This window comes from Phyllostomus discolor, chromosome 4, assembly GCF_004126475.2.
Source record: "Phyllostomus discolor isolate MPI-MPIP mPhyDis1 chromosome 4, mPhyDis1.pri.v3, whole genome shotgun sequence".
Lineage (NCBI taxonomy): Eukaryota > Metazoa > Chordata > Mammalia > Chiroptera > Phyllostomidae > Phyllostomus > Phyllostomus discolor.
Window position 1 is genome coordinate 94173244 of NC_040906.2, and position 25367 is coordinate 94198610.

Here is a 25367-nt window from a genome sequence, read left to right on the forward strand (position 1 = left end):
TTACATGAAGAAACCAAGCCTCAGAGGGCTTAAAAAATTGCTGGAAGGCCTTGGCTTTTCTCACCTTAATGTGTTTCTATTCCCCCACATCATAGTGTCACACATTATTTAAAGATAACAGGTTTAAATATCTATGTCAGGATATCAGGTGGAAGATAAGTCCAATTAGTTCCAACATCAGAGCAATAAGAACACTATTAAATCCAGAGCTTCACACATTGTAAGTCATCCCAGTTAGCCATTTTTACAAAGGCATGTGCAACTCCCATGCTGGGGGACATTGAAAAGGGCAGGTTTGTAGAGATCAGAGAAAATCTAAGCACACTATGACAAAAAGAACTAAAATGAATCCTCTGCTGATTATGGATCACTCGAACTCATCTTTATACATCAAAAAATATATAATAGCTTATCTCATTTGCTAACTAAACTGTTGAGCATTAGCTGGGTCTAGACAGGGTGCTGATTGCTGGGGTGACACAAATGTGAATGTAATATGATCCCTATTCCTCCGGGTGTACTTAAGAGGAGCTGGGCTAAGAGTGATGTTGGCACCCTACAGCCAGCTGAGAGGTATTGACCACTGGTACACAGTGGTGTGAGTTAAATGGAGAGTAAGAACTTAGAAACTCTCATAGCAATTTAACATCATTACATGATCCAAACCCATGGCAAATAGACTACGTGCACTGAGCAGATGAACAAGTGGAAGAGCCAGTAACAGACTATACACAGTAGAACCTTGTTACATGATGTTATAATTTAACATTCATATGTCCTCTGTAAACCAGATGCATTTAAAATCCAAAATCTATTTTTGATCAAAAAATAACTTAAATAGGATGACAGCTAAAGTGGGGTAGGTTAGGGGTTAGAGGGATTGCGCAAAAAGGAAAAAGGACTCATGGACATGGACAACAGTGCAGTGACTGCAGAAGGTAGTATAAAGGGAATAAATGGTAATAGAAAAAATATAATAAAAAGAAAAAAGAAATGGTCTACAGGATAAATTTTGAAATTGGCTACTGATAAATAGTTGAAACTAAGATTTAAAATACAGTGTTACTAGATTCATTTTTGAATAAAAGCCTAAAATGGACATCCTGCGATTACTAAAATTGCTTTACAATCTCTTCTTCCATTACTATCTTCTTTATATTGGAGACTGATTTCTTGTCTACCAAGAGTGTTATTAACATAAAAATAGAAGCAGCTAGATAGATGTTATCCTCTGTGAGTAGTGCTATCATCAATCTAACCTGGATATATTACCTAAAAACTTAATCAGTAAACTCACTTATTATATTAAAACCTTTAAATATTGATATTCCAGTTCCTGGTCAAAATCTGAGAATTGGCATTTAATGTGAATAATCACTATTTCAATATTTGTTTAATTCTTATTAGGAAAAAATGTTTATGAGCATAATAGCAATCTCATTTAATTGCCTATAAACACTTTCAAAGTAATATTTGAAATCCTTTTATTATTTCCTTAAATTATGTTTCAACTTAGTATATTTTTGAAATATAATTTTAGATCTGTTGAACAGAGTAAGATACAATGTGGGCTATATTTGGAATATGTTATTTTATCTTTTTAGTAATTCATTTTTACTGTATTTTTTAAAGTATTGATTTATTACTCTCACTTTACTTTATACTCTCACCTCCCACAAGCTCACTGCTTTCTAGATCCAACTCACAATCCTCCCTCCCCCCAACAAGACTCTTATCTTTTTTCTACACCTTCTAAAAACTGGCTAGTTGTGTGAAATATCCCAGTTAAAACTATACTTATCCAAAGGATCTCCTATCTCTTCTCTGTGGGTTGGTACTTTAAATACCATAGAATACACTCACACTGTCTTAAACCATTTACCTTCCAACTGATCACAAAAAAGAGTAGGTGTGACCCGTGACCATCAGTATTCCTGCTGGAAGAGGAAACCTACCAACAAAAGAACCACCAACAGATAGCAATGGAAGAAGGTGAAGGAGGGAGTGGAAGCAACAGTAACCTCAACCAAGAATACATCTGGAAATACAACTAAAGTGTACAGAAATTACTCAGAACAAACAACTGAATAAGTGCAAGAGAGAATACTCAAAACCTCATACGCACAGAAGAATCAGCTTAAAAACAACCTGTCCACACATGCACAACAGAATACAACATGTGGTAGACAGAGTGACCCTCAGTTAATAAGCTGGAGGGGAGGACCCACCAAAGAAAGACCCAACAACAATCAAAGCCCAAAGACATACAGAGAGCAAACATAAATGACAGCCCAAGACCAGAGAGCTAAGGAGATCAAGGAGCTGCACCACTGAATCTCACAGGTCTTCTGCCACAGAAGTTCACACCATAAACCCAGGGAGTCAGAATAGATCAATTTAAGAAGCAGCACCTAACAAAAAGAGTCTCAGAAACAATGGGAAGACAAAGAAACAATCCCCAAATGAAAGTATGAAGCCTCAAAAAGAATGGGTGGGCTGGGATCAGAGTAAAGGACAGAAAACTGTACATGAACAATGATTAAAATAAAAAATAAAAAAAATGAAACAAAAAATGCTAAATAAAATATATTCAAAGCAATGGTTATCAGGAAGCTCAATGAGTTCACAATGAATTACCAGAAACTACAGGGGAACTACAATGAACTCACTGCAAACTATATCAACATGAAAAAGGAAATAGAAACTATCAAAACAAGGGCCAACAGGAAATGAAGATGCAATTTCTGAAATTATGCAATTTCTTAAATTATGTTTCAACTTAGAACACAATAGAAGGAATCAAAAGCAGGCTAGATGAAGCAGAGGATCCGATCAGCAAGCTGGAGGACAAGGTAGAAAAAAAACATCCAGAAAGAGCAAGAAAAGGAAAGGAGACTCAGAAAGAATGAAAAGGGGTTAAAGAAAATGCAGGACAACATGAAATATAATAATATCCATATAATAGAGACACCAGAAGGAAAAGAAGTGCAAGGGACAGAAAACCTGTTTGAAAAAGTAATGAGGAAAACTTCCCTAATTTGATGAGAGATAAAGTCACACAAATCCAGGAAACACAAAGAGTCCCAATCAAGAGGAACCCAAAGAGGCCCACCTTAAGACACATCATAATTAAAATGGCAAAATTACAAGACAGATAATGGCAGCAAGAGAAAAAACAGGAAGATAAAAGGTAGCCCCAATAAGACTAGCAGCTGACTTCTGAAATGGAAAGATTCCACACCAGAAGGGAATGACAAGAAATATTCCATGTAATGAGAACCAGAGGCCTGAAACCAAGACTACTTTATCCAGCAAGGCTCTCAATTAAAATGGAAGACCAAATAAGGAGCTTTCTAGACAAAAGAAGCATCAAAAAGCATATCTCCACCAAACCAGCCCTGCAGGAGATGCTAAAGGATCTGCTTTAAGAACAGGAAGAAAAACAATGAGAGTGAGAGAAACACAGGTATGAAAAAACACCAATGAGTAAGTACCTATCGATAATAACCTTAAACATAAATGGATTAAATGCACCAATCAAAAGACATAGAATAGCTGAACAGATGAGGAATCATGACCCACACATATGCTGCCTACAAGAGACCCACCTCAAGATAAAAGACCTAATGAAACTGAAGGGCTGGAAACAAACATTCCAAGCAAATGGACAGGAAAAAGAAGCTGGAGTAGCAATACTCATATCAGACAAAATGGACTTCCAAAAAAGAGCCATAAACAGAGAACCGGAAGGTCACTTCATAATACTCAAGGGAAGAATCCATCAAGAAGACATAAACACTGTAAATATATATGCACCCAACATAGGAGCACCCAAATACATAAAGAAAATCTTGGAGGACTTCAAGAAAGATATTGACAGCAACTCAATTATAGTAAGGGATTTTAACATCCCACTGTCAAAAATGGATAGATCTTCCAAACAAAATATCAATGAAGATATTGGCACATTGAACAATGTCCTAGAGGAAATGGACTTAACTGATATATAGAGGGCCTTTCATTTCAAAGCAGCAAAATACACATTCTTTTCAAATGCACATGGAATTCTCAAAGATAGACCACATGATAAGACACAAAACAAAACAAATTCTTTTCAAATGCACATGGAATTCTCAAAGATAGACCACATGATAAGACACAAAACAAAACAAATTCTTTTCAAATGCACATGGAATTCTCAAAGATAGACCACATGATAAGACACAAAACAAAACTGATTCAAGACTGATTCAAAACTGATTCATTGAGTTTTGGAAGATTCTATTTTTCAACAAATAGATTCAACAAATTCAAGAAAACTGAACTCTTATCAAGCATTTTCTCTGATCACAAGGAACTGAAACTTGAAACCAACTTCAAGGAAAAAAAAAACCCAAACGCTGAAACTCATGGAGATTGAATAGCATGTGATTAAACAATGAATGGGTCAAGAACGAAATTAAGGAAGAAATCAAAAAGTTTCTGGAAACAAATGAAAATGAACTCACAACAATCCAAAATTTATGGGACACAGTGAAGGCAGTCCTGAGAAGGACATTCATAGTGGTACAGGCCTACGTATAAAGACAGAAACATTTTGAAAATCAACCCAACCTTACACCTACAAGAAATTGAGGAACGACAACAAACACAGTCCAGAGCAAGTAGAAAGAAGGAAATAATCAAGATTAGAGCAGAATTAAATGGCATAAAGACTAAAAGCACAATTTTAAGGGTCAATGAACCCAGGAGCTTGTTTTTTGAAAAGATAAACAAAATCTATAAGCTTTTAAGTAGGCTCATCACAATAAAAGAGAGAGGACCCAAATAAACACAATCAGAAATGAAAGAGGACAGATTACAATTGATATCACAGAAATACAAAGGATTATAAGAAATTACTACAAAGAACTATATGCCAAGAAATTGGAAAACTTAGGTGAAATGGACAAATTTCTAGAAAAATAGAATCTCCCAAAACTCAATGAAGAAGAAGCAGAAAGCCGGAACAGACCAATAACAGCTGTTGAAATTGAAGCAGTAATCAAAAAACCCCACACACAAAAGTCCTGGACCAGACAGTTTCACAAGAGAACTTTACAAAGCATTTAAGGAAGAGCTAACACTCACCATTCACATATTATTCTAAAAAATTCAAGAAGATGAAAGACTCCCAAACTCTTTTCATGAAGATGGCATCATCCTAATCCCCAAAACAGATAAAGCTATAACAAAGAAAGAAAACTTCAGGCCAATATCACTGATGAACATAGATGCTAAAATCCTCAACAAAATATTGAGAAACCGCATCCAGCAATATGTTAAAAAGATCGTACACCATGATCAAGTGGGATTCATCCTAGGGATGCAAGGATAGTACAATATTTACAAATCAATAAATGTAATACATCACATAAACAAAATGAAAGACAGATATCATGTGATCATATCAATAGATGCAGAAAAAGCATTTGATTAGGTACAGCACTCATTTATGATATAAACACTTAGCAAAGTGGGAATAGAGGGAGCATTCTTCAACATAATAAAGGTCATATATGAGAGACGTACAGCTAACCTCATACTCAGTGGGCAAAACTTAGAGCTTTCCCACTAAGATCAGGAATAAGACAAGGATGCCTGCTTTCAACACCCCTATTCAACTTACTATTGGAAGTTCTTGCCGCAGCAATCAGAAAAGAAAAAAATAAATAAAAGGTATCCAAATTGGAAAGGAGGAAGTAAAACTCATTCTTTGTAGATGACATGATAGTGTACATAAGGAATCCTATAGGCTCCACCAAAAAACTACTTGACCTAAAAAGTGAATTTGCCAAAACAGTGGGATACAAAATCAGTATTCAGAAATCAAGACATTTTTGTGCACCAACAATGAAATATCAGAAACAGAAATTGGGGGGAGGGAACTATTTGATATAGCAACAGGAAAAATAAAGTACCTAGGAATAAACCTAACCAAGGAGGTAAAAGTCCTATACTTAGAAAACTATACAACACTTAAAAAAGAAATTAAGGAAGACACAAACAAATGGAACTGTGTTCCATGTTCATGGTTTGGAAGAATTAATATCATCAAAGTGGCCACTCTATACAAAGAGATTTATACATTCAATGCAATCCCTATTAAAGTACCAATGACATATTTCACAGATATAGAAACAACATTTCAGAAATTTATATGGAACTATAAATGGCCCTTAATAGCTGCAGCAATTTTGAGAAAGATGAACAAAGTAGGAGGGATAACAATACCTGATATCAAACTGTATTACAAATCCACAGTAATTAAAACAGCCTGGTACTGATATAAGAACAGATACATAGACCAATGAAACAGAAGAGAGAGCCTAGAAATAAACCCAAGTTTCTATGGTCAATTAATATTTGACAAAGGGGGAAGAACCATAAAATGGAGTAAAAATAGACTCTTCAACAAATGGTGTTGGGAGAACTGGACAGCTATATTCAAAAAAATGAAACCCGATCACCAACTTACACCATAGACAAAAATAAATTCAAGGTAGATAAAAGACTTAAATATAAGTTGTGACACCATAAAAATCCTAGAGGAAAACATCAGCAGGAAAATCTCAGACACTCCATGCAGCAACATCTTCACAAATATGTCCCCTAAGATAAAGGAAAGAATAAACAAATGGGACCTCATCAAATTAAAAAGTTTGCATGGCTAAAGAAAACAGTAGTAAAAAGAAAAGAGAGCCAACTACATAGTAAAACATATTTGCCAATGATATCTTGGACAAGGCTTTGATCCCCAAAATATATAAGGAACTCACACAACTCCACTCCAGGAAGACAAAAATAAAAAATAAAAATGGGCAAAGGACCTGAACAGACACTTCTCCAAGGGGGGCATACAGAGAGCCTGGAGACATATGAAAAGATGCTCAGCATCACTAGCTATCAGAGAGATGCAAATTAAAACCACAATGAGATACCACTTCACACACATCAGAATGGACAGCATAAACAAATCAACAAACGTGGTGGAGAGGATGTGGAGAAAAGGGAACCCTAGTGCATTGTTGGTGGGAATGTAGACTGGTGCAGCCACTGTGAAAAACAGTATGGAATTTCCTCAGGAAACTAAAAATGGAACTGCCTTTTGACCCAACAATCCCACTGCTGGAATTATATCCTAAGAGCCCTGAAACACCAATCCAAAAGAACATATGCAACCCCAATATTCATGACAGTACAATTTATAATAGCTAAGAAAAATATGCCTATACATCTTTCTTTTAGGGAGTGTATATGTTACCATTATATGGATGTACATGGGGAGATAAAGGCATTATTGAACTATTCAGGATGAAATTATAGCAATGAGATCTGTGACAGTGAGATGTAAGAAGCAGTTGATATATGTATTAGATATTGAGAAAGAAATCTGAAAGTGAAAGAAGGAAAGAAGGTAGATTTTATACTTAACCATAGTGATTAAAGCAGGCTCCACCTCTTATCAGTTGTGCCTTTGGACAAGTATTTTGTTTAAGAATCAATTTTCTGGGGTTAATAATTTTAACATTGTATGCTTATCATATGAGTTATGTACATAAAACATCTAGGACAAAGTCTAACATAGAATGATTTGATTAGTTAATCATCAAATGTACGTAGGGGAGGTGGACCTCAGGGATCCTTGGAAATTTTGTAGATCTCCCCCAGCTCTAAACAGGAGGAAGCCGACTCTTTTACACAGATTGGCCCTTCCTATGCACACTCAGTCTCAGGAGATGGAGCCATAAACAGTGAATTGTTTGGTACCTCCAGACAGGTAGCCTGATGCCAGTTACATACATCTGACATTGACCTATACCTGGACCACACTCAAGTGGACCCAGAACCAACACAAAGAGTGGTATGCTTCAGATCACACCAGAGTCTGACCCAACTAGTCACACAAGCAGCAGACCCAAAGTAAGAGTGTGGCAGACAACAGGTCCTGCTGGGAACATCTCTTTCTTGGGATGCACCCCCAGAGCAGCCAACTCATACATGATTATCAAGGTTTATCCTTAGAGTCATCCAGCCTGAAGGGTTAACTCCACCCATGAGATAAACCAACATTTAAGACTCAGCTATTACAGGAAGGTGCACATAACCCACAAGAAACATTCTTGGAGAATTGGGGTCAGGTGATATGAAAGATTGTGCCATTGAGCCCAACAAGACACCTTTATCACAAAACCATCATGATAAATGTGTAAGTCATAGCAGGTCTACCTAATAAACAGATGAAATACACAAAGAAATATGCCCCAAATGTAAGAAAAAGAGAAATCCCAGATAAAGCATTAAATGAAATGGAAGCAATCAAGATACCAAATGCAGACTTTAAAATAATGTTTATAAGGATGCTGAAGGACCTTAGGAGAAGAATGAATGATGTCAGTGAAAACTTAAGCAAAGAGATAGTAAGTGTTAAAGAGGACATAAAACCCTAAAAAAGAACCAGTCAGACATGAAGAATATCTAAAATGAAGAATACACTAGAAAGAATCAATGGTAGGTTAAATGAAGTAAAGGATTCAATCAGTGATTTAAAGGACAAGATAACAGCAATCACCAAAGGAGAGCATCAAAAAGAAAATAAAAATATATTTTTTTAAATAGGAGAGTCTAAGGGGCCCCTTGGATAACATTGAGCATAAAAAGACCTGCATTACAAAGTTCCCAGAAGAAGAGAGTAAGCATGGGAAGAATGACCTGTGTGGTGATTGTGAAGGGAGGGTGGTAGGTGGAGGTGGAAGAGGGTACAGGGAGGATAAATGGTAATGGAGAAAACACAATACAAATTAAAATTTAAAAAAGTAATTGTTGATGTTTTAAAAAAACATTAAAAAAGGTGGAAAACTTCTCTAATCTGGTGAAGGAAAATGTCACAGAAGTTCATAAAGTACAAAGAGTCCCAATCAAGATGAACCCAAAGAGGCCCAGAGCAAGACACATAATTAAAATGGAAAAGGTTATAAACAAATAGAGAACCTTAACAGCAGCAAGGGAAAGAGAGTTATGTACAAGAAAGTTCCCATAAAGTCATCAGCTGATTTCTCAACAGAAACACTTCATGCCAGAAAGGACTAGCATCAGTAATTCAAAGTGATGAAAAGCAAGGACCTACAACTAAGACAACTGTATCTATCAAGGCTATCATTTAAAAAAGAAAGTAACACAACAGTTAGGAGTGCAAAAGTACTTTGATTACCAAGGCAGGGTAACTGTGAAAGTGAGAAATCATTTGCTGTCTAGGATGTGTTTCAGTTCTGGGAGTAAAGTCTTTAAAATAATTAATTTATCAGTTAATTAAGTAAGCAAATTGCAGGCAAAATAAAGAGCTTCCATGGCAAAAAAAAAAATCTTAAAGGTGTTCATTATCCAACCAAACCAGTATTGCAAAAAAATGTTAAAAGGCTTGATTTAAAAAGAAGAAAGAAAGAAATATATATAGAGAGAAACATAGGCATAAAGATTAACTGGCAATAAATAAGTAACTATAAATAATCTTAAATATAAAAAGATTAAAGTTTCCAATAAAAAGACATTGGTAGCTTAATGAATGAGAAACCATGACCCATGTACATGTTGCATAGAAGAGACCCACCACAGAACAAAAGATTCACGCAGGCTGAAAGTGAAGGAGTGGAAGAAAATATTTCATGGAAATAGAAGCAAAAAAAAAAAAACTGGATTAGCAATACTTATATCATAAAAAATAGACTTCAAAACAAAGGCCATAAAAGGAGACCAAAAAGGTCACTATACAATATTATATAAATCAATCCAATAAAAGGATATAACCCTTGTAAACATATATGCACTGATACAGGAGCACCTAAATATATACAGAAAAACTTGATGGAGATTAAGGGAAAGATAGACAACAATACAATCATAGTGGGGGATTTTAACACCCCACTGACATCAATGGATAGATCTTTCAGACAAAAAAATCAACAAGGCAACAGCGGCCTTAAATAACACATATCAGATGGATTTTATTGATACTTACAGAACATTACATCCAAAAAAAGCAGAACATACATTCTCCTCAGGTGTACATGGAACGGTCTCAAAAATAGATAACATGTTAGTACCCAAAATAAATCTTAATAAATTCAAGAAGACTGAAATCATACCAAGAATCTTTTCCAATCACAAAGGTGTAAAACTAAAAATCAATTAAAATTTTTAAAAAACATTCAAACACATGGAGGTTAAATAACAAGCTATTAAACAATGAATGAGTTAACAATGAGATCAAAGAAAAAGAAATTAAAAGTTACCTGGAGACAAGTGAAAAGGAACACACAACAACCCCAAATCTGTAAGACAAGTGAAAGCAATCCTGAGAGGGAAGTTCACAGCATTGCAGGTCTGCTTCAAGAAGCAAGAAAAATCACAAATAAAGATCTAACCCTGCCCTGGCTGGCATAGCTCAGTGGATTGAGCGCGGGCTGTGAACCAATGTGTCGCAGGTTCGATTCCCAGTCAGGGTACATGCCTGGGTTGCAGGCCATGAGCAACGGCACATTGATATCTCTCTCTCTTTCTTTCTCCCTCCCTTCCCTCTCTAAAAATAAATAAATAAAATTTAAAAAACAAACAAAAAAAAACCTTTTCTATAAAAAAAAAGATTTAACCTTACACTCTAAAGAATAAGAGCAACAAAGCCCAGCGTGAGCAGACAAAAAGAAATAATAAAGGTTAAAGTGGAAATAAATGACATAAAGACGAAAAAACTACAAAGATCTATGAATTCAAGAGGTAGTTCTTTGAAAAGATAAACAAGATCGACAAAATTTTAACCAAACTCATCAATAGAAAAAAAAGAGAAAGGACTCAAATAAATAAAATCAGAAATGAAGGAGGAGAAGGAACAACTAACACCACAGAAATACAAAGCATGGGAAGAAAATACTATGAAGAAATATCAGGTCTGTTCAGAAAGTATCCAGCCATGTAATATGAAATACACACACACACACACACACACACACACACATACACACACACTGAAGAAGATACAAGAAGCATTGCACATAGAATAATGACACCTCAGTCCCGTTAAAAGTAAGCATCTTGGAACCTCACACAGTCCTCCCAATTGCCATCAGCTGTCCCATCATATTTTCCTGAACTTCATCAAAGTTCTGAAATCTCTTCCTTTTCAAAGGTGATTTTAGTTTTGGTAAAAGCCAGAAGTTGCATAGTGCCAAATCTGGGCTATAGGGGGACTGAGTCACTTGAGTGATTGATGTTTTGCCAAAAAACTCTCTACAAGATGTGATGCATGAGCAGGCACACTGTTGTGATGAAGCTGCCCATCACCACTTGCCCATACCTGTGTTCTTCTGAATCATCCAAATAGTTTCTGTGGAGGAATGATCAAGCTTAATACAAAATTCGAGGCAGATTCGTTGCTCTACTCACTCAGTCATGTTGAATGCCATAGCCACACACTACACATGCTCACTCAACAGCATCTACTGCCCCCACTGACTAGTATAGTGAAGTCATCATTATTCACAGATGCACAATCCAGTCCACTCTCCTTGGCTGCCAGCTCAAATAGATGTCATGCAAATTACTATTGTTATATTAATACTTGCTGGATTTTTTCTGACATACTGCATATATGCCAATGCTGGACAAGCTGAGTAAAATGGATAAACTCCTAGAAACATACACTCTTTCAAAACTGAATCAGGAAGAATCAGAAAATGAATAGACTAATTATAACTAATAAAATGAAGCAGTAATCAAAAAACTCCCAGCAAACAGCAGTTATGGATCAGTAAACGTAAGTTGTGAAACCATAAAACTCCTAGAAGAAAACACAGACAAAAATTCAGACATTTCTCATAGCAATACTTTTGCCAATGTATCTCCTTGGGCAAGAGAAACAAAGGGGGAAAAACACATGAGACTACATCAAACTAAAAATCTTTCCACATCAAAAGAAACCATCAACAAAAGCAAAGGGATTAAACTAAGAGACATACACACCGAGACAAAGACAACACTGTTGTCACAGCCAGAGAGAAAAGGGTGTGGGGGTAGGGAGATGTAGGCAAAGGTGGGATAAATGAAGATGGAAAGAGACTGCTTTGGGCAATGGACGTGGAATGCAGTATGCAGCTATTTTGTTGAGTTGTACAATTGAAACCTGCATGGCTTTGTGAACCTATGTCATGCCAATAAATTCAATTACAAAAAATATATGTGGGGAAATGACTAATTCTAAACAAGATGGACTTTCAGGTTTCAAGGTGACATAACTAGAAGATGCTATAAAGGTGGAGATTGAAGCATATGAACAGATATGGGGGCAGACAGTTTTTTTGCTAACCATGAACGTGAGTATTCATCAAAGGCTGCAATGACATTCACAAGTATTTTATTTAAGAATCAGCATAATAAATGACATCTCTGCACTGCCATCTACCTATGGTGACTTCCAAGAAGTAAACAAAGCTTCCAAATAAGCTTAACTTAGACTTTCTCAAGAGACTTACGTACTAAGAAAACCTGGTGGGACATCTCACGAGAAGGAAGAAAGACCTCACGTTTTGTATTGAGATACAATCTGTGATAATGAGGCCAAAGTTACACATTCTATTCATATAGTTCTCCTGCATTTCCTGGCTATGTGAGGGACCTGTAAACTTTCCAAGTATCTATCTAGTCACTGCTAGGAAACTGATCTGGGTTGGATAAGAGGAGCTAATAAGCATAAATCTATACCCCACTGGAAAAGCAGCCCAGTGCACACAATGTGCTGACAGTGAGTCGATTTCTTCAGTGGTATTTATAAAGACTGCAAGCCTCTGAGAGCTAAGATTCCATTTATGCTGTTTACAGGGTTGTTTTTATGTAATATTTTAAATAAATAATATAGTTCCTATGTTTCACCTAGAATGTAATGATAACACTGTGGCTTTTCCCCAGGATGTTTTCACAAGGCCAGGATTACCAATAGTTAATAAAGAAATTGTTTAAAAATGATTAAAATTATTAACTCCAAATATATGATTTTGGTATCTTGTGAGGTATTAGAGTAGAATGTGTGTCCTAGATAATGGAATGGCTTAATATAGCATGCAGTTCACTGCTTAAATACCCATGCAGTTCTTTGGCATTTCAATGCCAAAGTGTCATTTATACACAAGAGTAAATGTCTCCTTAAATAATCCAAGCTAACCTGAGAAGCGAGAGGAGGCCCATGATTTTTGCTTGCTTTCCAAAGTCAAAGACAACACATTTCTATAGCTTGGCCAAAATCATGGTGAACAAAACAGAATGTTATTCAGCATTTCAAATCTAATGGCTCACATTTTTGCGCACTTTTGTTGTCCTCTTCTCCAACAGAAAATAATTGTTAGCAAGTTAAAAGATGACTTACTAAATTACTATAGCACATTAGGAGAATGATTGATGAGAGGTCTGATTATTAGAACAATGTTTGGTAATGATATCTCCTTTTTATTAGCCTTCCTTAGCCATAGTGCTCATCTGAAATAATTTTAGTGCAAAGGTAACATGGAAGCGCCTCAATTTATAAATGATTCCAATGAAAATATACAAATAAATTAATAAAATTGCTATCTTGCTTTCTCTACCTATAACACCAGTGATTTTCAACTTTTTTCATCTCATGGTGCACATAAACTAATTACTAAAACTCTGTGGCACACCAAAATATATACTTTTTGCCAATCTGACAAAAATAGGTATAATTTTGATTTATTCACACCAAATGACTACTGTTGTGTTGGCTGTTGTTGTCATATTTTATTTCACAATCTAAGGGAAATGAGGTCAGAGCCCCTGACTAAATAATCAGGTATTGCATGTTTTAAACATTCTTGTGGCAAACTGGTTGAAAAATCCTGCATAATGCCATCACCACAATACACACTTATCCCCAGCTGATTTCAACTGAAACTTAGTTTATTGAAGAACACCATAGAGCTTCAATTAAATGCATTCATTCATTTATTAAAAAAAAATCCTGAGTACCTGCTTATCTCCAGGAACTGTAACAATGCTAAGTAAACAGTATGATTTGTCTCCTGCCCTCATGAATTAAGTTGCTTTCTTTTTATAGCTTCCATAAATTACCATTTAATTTGCAGGCATAAATGCACTAATTAGAGTATTAGGGAAGAATGGACTGTAAGTGTGATAATCATTATTAGATAAAAGGCAAAGCTCCTTTTATCTATCATAAAATAATCTACTCTGTGCCTTGAAAACAAGCAAATATATTATGCCTAAATAAATTGAAGGGCAAAGATTAATAGCTATCTGACTACAGTGATTAAATGGTCAGGCAAATTGCAACAGTCAAGGAATTAAAACCTGACTTTCTGTTCACCAACACATTGCTTCTGACTGGATTACTTAATCACTTTCCCTACCTACCATCTTCCACAAACACAAACCAAAGTTCATGGAGATACTCAGTTATTATATTTTTGGTTATTTCTTTAGTAATCAAATTCTTTTTAAAACTATTTTAAAATAATAAAATCAAAAATAACCTGAAGAAAGCTGAGGTGGTTTCTTCAGCATGGCAGAAAAAGACAAAGTGTAATATACTTCCATGGCTTTTCTAAATCATTTCAACTTTGCAAAGAGTCTCTATAATCTATAGCACTAGGATTGAAAGTCAAAGCCACCAAGAAAGAAATAATAATAATTTGTTCGCTAAATTTGAACCACATACATAGGCAGTCTCTCAAAAATCTATTACTTTACACAGAGAAATGCTGAAGATGTAACACATGTTTAAAGTCACAAGACTAATAACATTCATGAAGGAACCCCCAATACTGAAGCAACTGGTCTGATGTTTGTAGAATATTTCCATTGATGACCTATCTTAGGAAATGGTTTCCTCTCACGTGAGCCTAGATATTCATTTCTGATTAAATGGTATACGTAATCTTTGAAGAATAATGTTTACTAAAATATTAACTACAAATACCATTATTTACTTTGATTTTAATTATGCAGAACTCAGAATAAATATAACATATAGAAAGGTACACACATACCATTGATCCATCGAGCTTCTGGATCATGAAGCACAAAGTCTTTCCTGAAAAGGTCTTCTAAAGATAATCGGGTTTCTGATGAATTTGTTAGTTCATCTAAAATGAAAATAAATCTTATATTAGGCAGGTATTTCATGTAGAATTTTTAAAACTGACGAATCACAAAACTTCAAATATTTAGCTTCAAAATATGTTAAGTAGATAAGAATACAAAGTGATCATTTAAACATGGGTTTTGGCATTTGAAGTCTGCCTGTTTGATAATACTTTTCAAACATTATTTTTTTACATTGAAATTGCCTTGAGCCCTGGCTGGCGTAGCTCAGTGGACTGAGCGTGGGCTGGGAACCAAAGTGTCCCAGGTTCGATTCCCAGCCAGGGTACATTCCTGGGTTGCAACCCATAACCCCCAACAACCGCACATTGATGTGTCTGTCTGTCTGTCTGTCTGTCTGTCTGTCTCTCTCTCCCCTCCCCCTCCCTCCCTCCCTTCCCTCTCTAAAAATAAATAAATAAATAAAAATCTTTAAAAAAATTGCCTTGATGCAGTACAAACATAATAGATTGATCCCTGGTTACATATTGATGAATAATGTGAAAGCACTTAAAAATTCCTTTTGCATATTGTGTTCCCAAGGGCATAATTTTCACTGTTTTATCATAATCCAGGTAATTAGTTTTAAAAATCACTTTGACATATTCTCTTTAATGATAAATTCACATTGTAAATACCAAGTGTGAGAGAGTTGAGGACTCTGAATATATACAATTAAGAAAACTTCCAATCTCAGAAGAAAGTTCACCAAATTAATAGAATAAATATCAGTTCCACCAAATACCAGCCAATAAATAAGTCAATTTAAAGGATAAAAATATAAAATGCAAATAATGCAATACCAGAAAATTCATGAAAAGCACACATTTGTCTTATCCCTGACATATAAACTAGGTGTACTCCCCTTTTAATTCCAAAATCTAGGGTATGGAAAGAAAATACTGTTTAAGTATCAAAAGTAGGCATAGCAAATAATTTTAGACAGCAAGAAGCTATGGACAGGTTAGCAATATTTCATTTTCTTTGAAAAATAATAGCATTGTTTATTTACTGTACAAAATCTTTGTTACCTTCAGTTCTGACCTTCACTCTGATTGAAAATAAAATGTCAAAGGTACATACTAACCTCATTAGGAATTGTTTTTTAAAAGCTCAGCACGTATTACAGCAAGCGCTTTGTTTCTTCCAGCTTGAAAGCTGGGCCAAAGAATCAAATGAAATTTCTTCTAACATCAATCAACCATGTATGTAACCCACAAATTAAATGCTAAGGATCAAATAAAAAATGTTACTAGTAGATATAGTGCAAATTGTTTGATTCCGAGCTAGTAAAAGACCTTGTGATCATTTATTGATTTGTAAAACAAAATGCTCCATTTATCAGTCTGACGCACCAAAATTTGTACTTTCTTCATTAATTGAACAAATACCAGAACACTTAATTTTCAAGATATTAAATGAAGTACTGTAAGGTGCTGGAGACATATATATGTCCTGCTCTTAGGGGTTCACACTTGCAAAGCGTGGGAGAGTATGACAGGTGTTAGAATAGGGATACAAAGGGCTGGATGAGTTCAGAGAAAGGGAGGGAAATATGTTGCAAAGGCAATTTAAAAAAGCACTAGATAAAAATAAAATGACTAACTTTCATCCACTGCTGTTAGCAATAAAAACTAGTACACACACTTTGGAAGACAGTTTGACAGTTTGTTACAAAGTAGACATAAAAGCCAGCAATTGCACTCCTCTGTATTTTCCCAAATGAGTTGAAAACTTATGGCCACATATAAATCTGCATACAGATATTTAGATCAGCTTTATCCATAATTGTGAACATTTAGAAGCAAACAAGATGTCCTTTAATAGGTGAATGGGTAAATGGTGGTATATTCAAACAATGCAATGTTATGCAGTAACAAGAAATGAGCTATCAACTACAAAAAGACATGGAACAACCTTAAATGCATATTGCTAAATGAAAGAAACCAATTTGGAAAAATATATGCAGTGTATGACTTCAATTATATGACATTCTGTACAAGGCAAACTATAAAGCACTAACAACAGCAGTGATTGTAATAGTTAACACATGTCAGGATAGATTTTTCCAAATTCATAGAAAATACAACAGCAAAAGTGAACTCTAATGTGAGGTATGGACCCTGGCAGATAATGATGTGTCAGTGCAGTTTATTTGATTGTAACAAACATGTAATTCTGGTTTGGGACATCAATAGTGCCAGAGGTCTTGCCTTGTGTGAGGGCGAGGGGTGAATGGAAAACCTCTATCTTCATCTCTATTTTTCTGTGAACCTAAAGTTTTCTAGAATATAAAGTCTATGATTTTGTTAAAATTAAATGGCTTGGACATTACAGGTTTCAAAAGAAAGATAATGGAAATTGTAGGGACAAGAGAAGAAACATTTTAGATAAAATAATGAGTAGTTGTTATTTTAACAAACAAAAAACACTTGATTCTAGACTTCATTTTTCTGTCATAGTAGTTTGGGATTTTAATCAAAAGAGCTAATTTCATTAGAGTTTCAGAAATATAGTTATTATATGAGGTATCTTAATAAAAGCAGTTTTTGGTATAGACAAGTTTCAAAATTTTAAGTTTCCTGAGATTATATGTAATGTGTCATCATTTTGTCTAATCCAACCCTTTCAACACTTAGAGAATAATTCACCATATCTACTTGAGATAGACTCATTTATATACACAAAAGTGAGAGGTAAGAATATAACTTTATTTCAGGGGGAATATATTATGTTAACACAATCTATTACACAAATGATTCTTGCCTACTGAAATTAAAAATCAACTGTATGTAGTATATATAAATATCCCTTATATACATATATCTGTTTCTCTTTCAAAATTTTTTTCTATATCTAGGTAAATTTCACATATTTTGTTTCCTGTATATTTTAGGCAGATATAAGCATTAAAAATTACTTTGTAAGGCAAATGCACCACAGCAAACAATATTATTTTCAAATAAAATTTCAAATTACATTTCAGTAATTCTCAAACATGAATAATTTCATTTGAGCTTTAAAGTCAACTTCAAGTGATCAAAGTAATAATTTTATAAAACAGCACAATATATACATGGTAAATTGGAAAATTTTAAACATTTTATTATATTAAGGTATTTCATGCAGAATTACTTATTCCACTCCCATTTTATGTTCATTAATATATTTAATCTTCAATTATCACATAGATCCCTTATATTTTTCTATTAAATACAATCTTAAGAATATGTTTTAATTGTAAACAGAACATTTTCCATTCTCATTTTAAATGATAAGCAGCTAATGATTGTTTATCATATAAGACTTTCTTTAAAACTGCAATGGTAATTAATTGACCCTTCTATTTTTTATATATTCAATTATATCATCTAAAATATTTATTCCTTCCTCCCCAGTATTTAAGAATTCATGTATGTATAACATATATATAAAACACTCAGGTAACTGTAAGTTCACATGCAGTTGTGAAAAGATCCTTGATACCCTTCATTCAATTTCTCTCAACAATGTGCATTTCTTGAATAATTATATCACAAAAAGAAATTGATACTCTGTATCAACTTTCTCCAAATTTCACCAGTTTTACATATATGTATTTGTATATGTATGAGCATGCATGTGTGTGTGTTTAGCTCTATGTACTTGTATCTCATATGACAAGCAACAGACAGGACACAGCAAAGTTCCATCCCCAGCTCTCCTGTGCTGCACTTGTACCACCACAGCCTCCTTCCTCAACCCTTGACAATGACTGATCTGTTTTCCATCTCACCATTTTGTAAATTCAAGAATGATATGTAAATGAAATAAAATGCCACTTTTTGAGACTGGCATTTTTTAACCAGTATAACTCTCTTTGAGATCCATCCTGGTTGTCGAGTGTATCAATGCTTCACTCCTCCACTATTGCTTAGTAACATTTCAGGGTGTACATGCAGCAGTTTGTTGAACCACTCACTGTTGAAGGGCATCTGTGTTATCACTTGTCCTTTTGGGTTGTTATGAATAAAGCTGCTATGAACACTTTTATAGATTTTTTTGTGAACATAAATTTTCCTTTCTTTGGGATAAATGCCAATGTATGCAATTACTGTGTCACATGGTAAGCACATGGTTAGTTTTGTAAGAAAATGTTATATGTTTTTTTAGAGTAGTTGTACCATTTTACATTATCACCAGCAATGTAGAAATATTCCAGTTTCTCTTCATTCTTGACATAATTTGTTTTATTTTTTAAAATATTTTATTACTTTTTAGACAGAGGGGAAGGGAAAGAGAAAGAGAGGGAGAGAAACATCAATGTGTGGTTGCCTCTTGCACTTCCCACACTGGGAACCTGGCCTGCAACCCAGGCATGTGCCCTGACTGGGGATCGAACCAGCGACCCTCTGCTTCACAGTCTGGTGCTCAATCCACTGAGCCAGGGAAATTTGTGTTATTTTTTTAATTTAAATATTCTGATATTCATGTAACAATATTCCATGTGTTTTTAATTTAAAATTCCCTAGTTAATGAACATCTTTCAATGTGCTGATTTGTGATCTACATATCATCTTCAGTGAATTGTTTGTTTATGTCATTTGCCAAATTTCTAATTGGATTGTTTCTGTTGGTGTGTTCATTTGCTTGTTTACCTTCTGAGTTTGGAGAGTTCTTTATTCCATACACAAATAATTTGTCATACATGTCAGTTTTTTAAATCTTCACTTAAGGATATTTTTCCCACTGCTTTTACACAGAGAGGAAAAGAGGGAGGAAGGAAGAGAAAGAAACATTAATGAAAGGGGGAGAAACATCGATTGGTTGTCTGCTGTACATGCCAAACCAGGAGGGGTATGTACCTGGTCAGGGGATTAAAACTGCAACCTTGGTATGTGCCCTGAATAGGAATCAAACCCACAAACTTTTAGTTACAGGAAGCTGATCTTACCAGTTGAGCCACACAGGCCAGGGCTAAATTATGCATTTGATGACAAAAGAAAAATGCTTTACCCAATTCTACATGCTGAACATTTTCTCCTGTATTTCTTATTTCTAAATGGGTCAAATTTTGTATTTTATGTATTAAGTCCCTGATCCATTTTGAGCTACTTTTGTATATAGTGTCAGGGTTAATTTTAGGTTCATACATTATTTTATTTTATTGACTATTGGATAGCCAATTGCTCTAGTACCAGCTGTTGACAAGTATTTATTTCATTTTAGTGAATGATTTCATTAGCTTAAATGTCAAAACAGTATTCAATAATAATAGTGTTAGTATTTTTCCTCTATTATGGCAGCATGTTTACTACTTCATTATTTAATAAGATTTTTTTCACAATTTGGGGAAGAGATTACTTGCCATGCTAATGTAAATTCTTTTTAAACCAACCTTAATTTAACTTTATCTTTTTTTATTGTTCAAGTACAGTTGTCTCCATTTTTCCTCCATCATTTTCCCCCATATAAATTGTTTTTATTCCTGTGTTACTTAAATATCTACTTGAAGTTATTACTATGTCATAATACACTTTCAGCTGCTTTTATATAAACATATTTCTCCTCTACAGTGCTCATGTAAAAATTGTATAAGTGAAATTTCCAATTCTAACCACCCTGTACTTACATACATAATACAACTGTGCATGGTGACTTATGATTATTTTTATATTGCTATATTAATATGCTAAATGGTTGTTTAGCTAAACATTTATTTAGCATTTGTACCTGTGTTGATGAATGAATTACATGATCCATGGTTTTTCCACTTTGCATTTTATTGATCTGTTAACATTTTAATATTTTTAAATTTTTATTTATTTTCTGTTATCTGACATTGTTTAATAATTTTAATAATGAGGATTTTTATTTTAACTCCAATTGTCCCCAGAACTTACTTTAAAATAACTCATTTAAGTAATTATTGTAATTAAATATGTCCTTTAAATAATAATCAGAGAGAGGGATACATAGTTAAGGATATGTTTCCTAAGCTTCGTTTATTACTCAGAGAGTGAGCTATATACCACACTTTTTTCTCTTTTTCTCCTTTTCTTCTTTTTAAAAAGATTTTATTTGGTTTTAGAGAGAGGGGAAGGGAAGGAAAAAGAGAGGGAGAGAAATATCAATGTGTGGTTGCTTTTGGAGTGCCCCCCACTGGGGAACTGGCCTGTAACCCAAGCAAGCGCTCTGACTGGGAATTGAGCCTGCATCACTTTAGTTCTCAGCCTGCACTGAATCCACTGAGTTATACTGGCCAGGGCTCTTCTTTTTTCTTTGTTCTTGTTTTCTTTCTTTAGCTGCCAGGTGCTATCTCTGAGGTCTCTTGAAATTTTCAGTCCTAGAATAAAGACTTCCTCCTACATATAATAAATATGTAGGCCTCTCTTTTAAGAGTCTCCCAGGCTTGCTTCTAATCCCTTACTCATCATAATATTTTTGGATGTTCATCCATTGCAGTTAATTCTCTTTTTTCCAAACACCTGCCAAACCTTACTGGATACTAGTATCTTTATTTCACAGAAAAAAAAAAAAAAACTTAGGATCAGCAAAGTTAAATATCATGACAAAGTTCAACTGGTTAGTAAAAGGACTGGAACTAGAACCTTTATCTCCCTGAAAATTAAATTATACGGTCACTCAAAATGTTCTCATTCCTCATTTTCTTTAATACTGATTTAATTATATCTTTTAAAAAATATACAATTTTATAAGCTATGTTTCAGAATAGTCTTCATCCAGCAAACCCTTCATCCAACTGAACTATGTTCCTCAGTGCACCCCTCTCCAGACTGTACTGGAGCCCATTCTGTCCCAAATTGCCCACGTGGTGACATTGCCACTGCCCTTCTCTTCCTCTCAAGTAGAGCAGTGTCACAGCATTCACTAAAAAGTGAGGGTTCTAGTTTGTTTTCTTCAAGAAAATTATGTAGAACATGCAGCCTAAAATTCCCAAATTTACCCTCTGATAACTGTTGCACACAACTGAGTATCGGAACTTCAGGATCATTCCCTGCCACGTGTTATCAGCAAACATTTACAACTCACATTACAACCTGATGACTCAGGAAATGTATGTTGGGATCTTATTATTTGATGCATTTTAATAATGTTCTTAATATTTTAACTCCAAAGCTGCACATATCAAACAGAGAATCCTGGATTATCACTCATTCATGCCAATAACTCACATTGAACACAGAGAAGGTAGCTCAGAATAAAACTGGTATCAGATTGTAAATAATTTTAAGAGACAATCCCTCATGCCCTAGTAGGGTGGATCAGATGGTTGGAGCACCATGCCATATACCAGCAGGTTGCGGGTCTGATTCCTGGTCAGAGTATATACCAAGATTACGGGTTCAATCCCTGGCAGGGGCACATATGGGAGGAAACTGATCAATGTTTCTCTCTCTTCCCCCACACCCCAACTCTCTCTCCCTAAAATCAAGAACATATCCTTGAGTGAAGAAGAAAAAAGAGAGAGAGAGAGAGATATTTCTCATTTAAAGTTCCTTTGTGATACATCTTCCAAGAAAGAAGTTCTGAAATTAATATCTATTCCCTAATATTAAAGTATAGCTTAAATTTAATATTCATCTCTCATAGGCCCTATTCTTCCCTACTAAGGTACTTAGTAATATATCTCTGGTTTGTTTATAACTAAATATGAGATAACTCTCTGAAGTGTTTAAGTGTGAAAGCCTGAAAACTTAATATATATTAATAGTTGCTATTTAAAGGATAAATATTTGTTAATCAAACAGGGCCCTATAATTATGGTTTTAGTTATGAATAGCAGCACAAAAATCCAATGAGATGTACAATACAACCATAATCACAAGTATTTAAAGAACCTGAAGCAGAGTAATTATTTGTTAAACAGTTACAAGACACAGAATCTATAGCTAAAACATTTAGTTTTTGATACATAAATATATTGACAGAACAGAAATTAAATAATGGACTACATGCTCTTTTCCCTGTTCCTGCCTGTCATTTAAGATCACAGACTGCTCTTTGGTATTTTTTCTTTCATCTAAAAATCCCCATCTTCTTTTTAAGTGGTATTTTGAAGTAAGTTAATTGCATAATCTTTAAAGAAAAAAAATTTTCTTGGGTAAGACTTTCAATTCTTGGTTTCTCTTTACTAAAAATAATTGGGTTACTTTTTATCTAGTTTACACTTGACTTCAGAGGTTCAGAAGTATTTCTTTTAATTTAAATCCTATTTGAAATAATTTCCTGTTAAGAGAACAATAAAAAGAAAAATGTGTTCAAGTATTTATTCAAAATTTCCAACAAGAAGAACCAAACCATCTCCCTTTTCTGCTAAGGTGATTCTCTCTTCTGTCTGCACGTGCAATACACCACCATCTCAATCCCCTGCTGTCATACTGAAATATCTATTTATTCTTAAAGGTTACTTCCATTTTCCATGTTCAGTGTCAGTATGGACTAAGTCCTCTAGTGCATTTCCATTTGAAACATTATTAGAGCTTTAAGTTCACTGAAAGGGTATCATCCCTTTTACCCCTCTTTATGTAACCAGTTGAAAATACAGAATGCAAATCATAGCTGTCAAGGCTAAGTTCCAGACTTTTCAAGGTATTTGTTGTTTGTACGTTCTCTAACTGGTCAACAGACAAACTCTGAAGTTTTATTTTACTTCTTAATAGCTGCAACATTAATTGCCTTCTTATTTTAATCCTTTTCCCTATTCTTTTCTTTCACTAGGATGCTGAAACACTACACAGCAGCCTAAATATTGTCAAAATTTACATCTCTTGAAACAAATACAAGATCTCAAGCTCTTTTTAATGTTTCTTATTTATTACCTAGACAATAAACAAAGGTTTGTTATTTACCAGTTAAGAAATTACATAGTTTGTAATATAAAATTGAGAAATAAAAATACATATTATTGAAACATAATAAATCACAAGCTATGTCCTGGTACAAATACATCTTTTTTTTTAAAAAATGAAGACATATACAAAAATCATTAGGCAAAGTACTCAGCTCACCAAATGCCAGCCGTTGTCATTATTATCATAAAACCATTAAAGTGCATAAATCAATATGAAGCACCTTTGAATTTTATAACTCCAGAATCATAAAAATTGTTCTTTCTTCCTTTGGAATATTCACCTCCTTCATACTTATTCCCTTCAGCCAAAACATATCCATATGTTCAGAGTTTTACCCTACCAGAAGCACAGTACTGAGTTGTATCATATAGTTAATGAAAAAATTTCTTCATAAGTCTCTTTTTGAAGGAAGGGTATTTGACCATATTGAATTTGTTAGGTCAGAAATATGATTAAAGCAAATACTAAATTATTAATCAGCCCTGTCAATGAAATAAACTGCAAGCAGCTTGTCACTTGATATTGCCACGAACAACAATTCATCCATTCAAACAAAAGCACAGAAAGAATGAGTGCATCGCATAACACCCGTTCTATAAACCCAGAAAATTACCTTTGTTCCTCTTGGTATACTAGATATTTCCTTTTTGTATTTCCTTATCCTTTCCTTACTTTATCTAATATCTTATTGTGGCCATAGTTAAGTTTCTTGAACAAAGAGGCCAGTCAATTCCTCATCAAATCTACTAAGGAGAACTAGTTTTGATTCAGATTAACTCTGTATTTTATAAAATGTATAATAGGTAGGAATCTAATTAAATTTGTTTCCTCAGATTACTTTCCAATTGATGTTCTTTCTTTCTTTTCTTTTTTTGAAAGATTTTATTCATCCATTTTTAGAGAGGGAAAGGAGGGAAAAAGAGAGAGAGAGAAACATCAATGTGCAGTTGCTGGGGGCCATGGCCTGCAACCCAGGCATGTGCCCTGACTGGGAATCGAACCTGCAACACTTTGGTTCGCAGCCCACACTCACTCCACTGAGCTACGCCAGCCAGGGCTGATGTTCTTTATTTCTTGAGTACATTTCCAGCTTGTGACTTTTATAGAGACATTTTAATATAAAGAAATGCATTTAAAAAATTTAACTATGTGGGAAGTCACTAAATTCTGAACAAAGCTCTGTCTCCACTGAGTACAATGAAGAGGACAGCTGTCAGGTAAGTTATTACATAATTATTTATGTGTCTGTTTCTCCCTCTCCCTACCCTTCCCTTTTTTACCACACATGAGGATAATATTTTAAATGTTTGTGTT

At 34.4% G+C, this 25367-nt stretch overlaps 1 protein-coding gene across 3 annotated transcripts in view; it reads right to left on the reverse strand.

Moving 5' to 3' along the window:
• Positions 1-25367, reverse strand: part of DPP10 (dipeptidyl peptidase like 10) — a 715100-nt gene that overhangs the window by 507209 nt on the left and 182524 nt on the right. For all 3 annotated transcript variants that reach the window (XM_028510436.2, XM_028510435.2, XM_036023642.1), the window contains exon 3: positions 15105-15200. In XM_028510436.2, coding sequence (XP_028366237.1) covers positions 15105-15200 — 96 coding nt within the window. The remainder of the gene's footprint in view (positions 1-15104; positions 15201-25367) is intronic.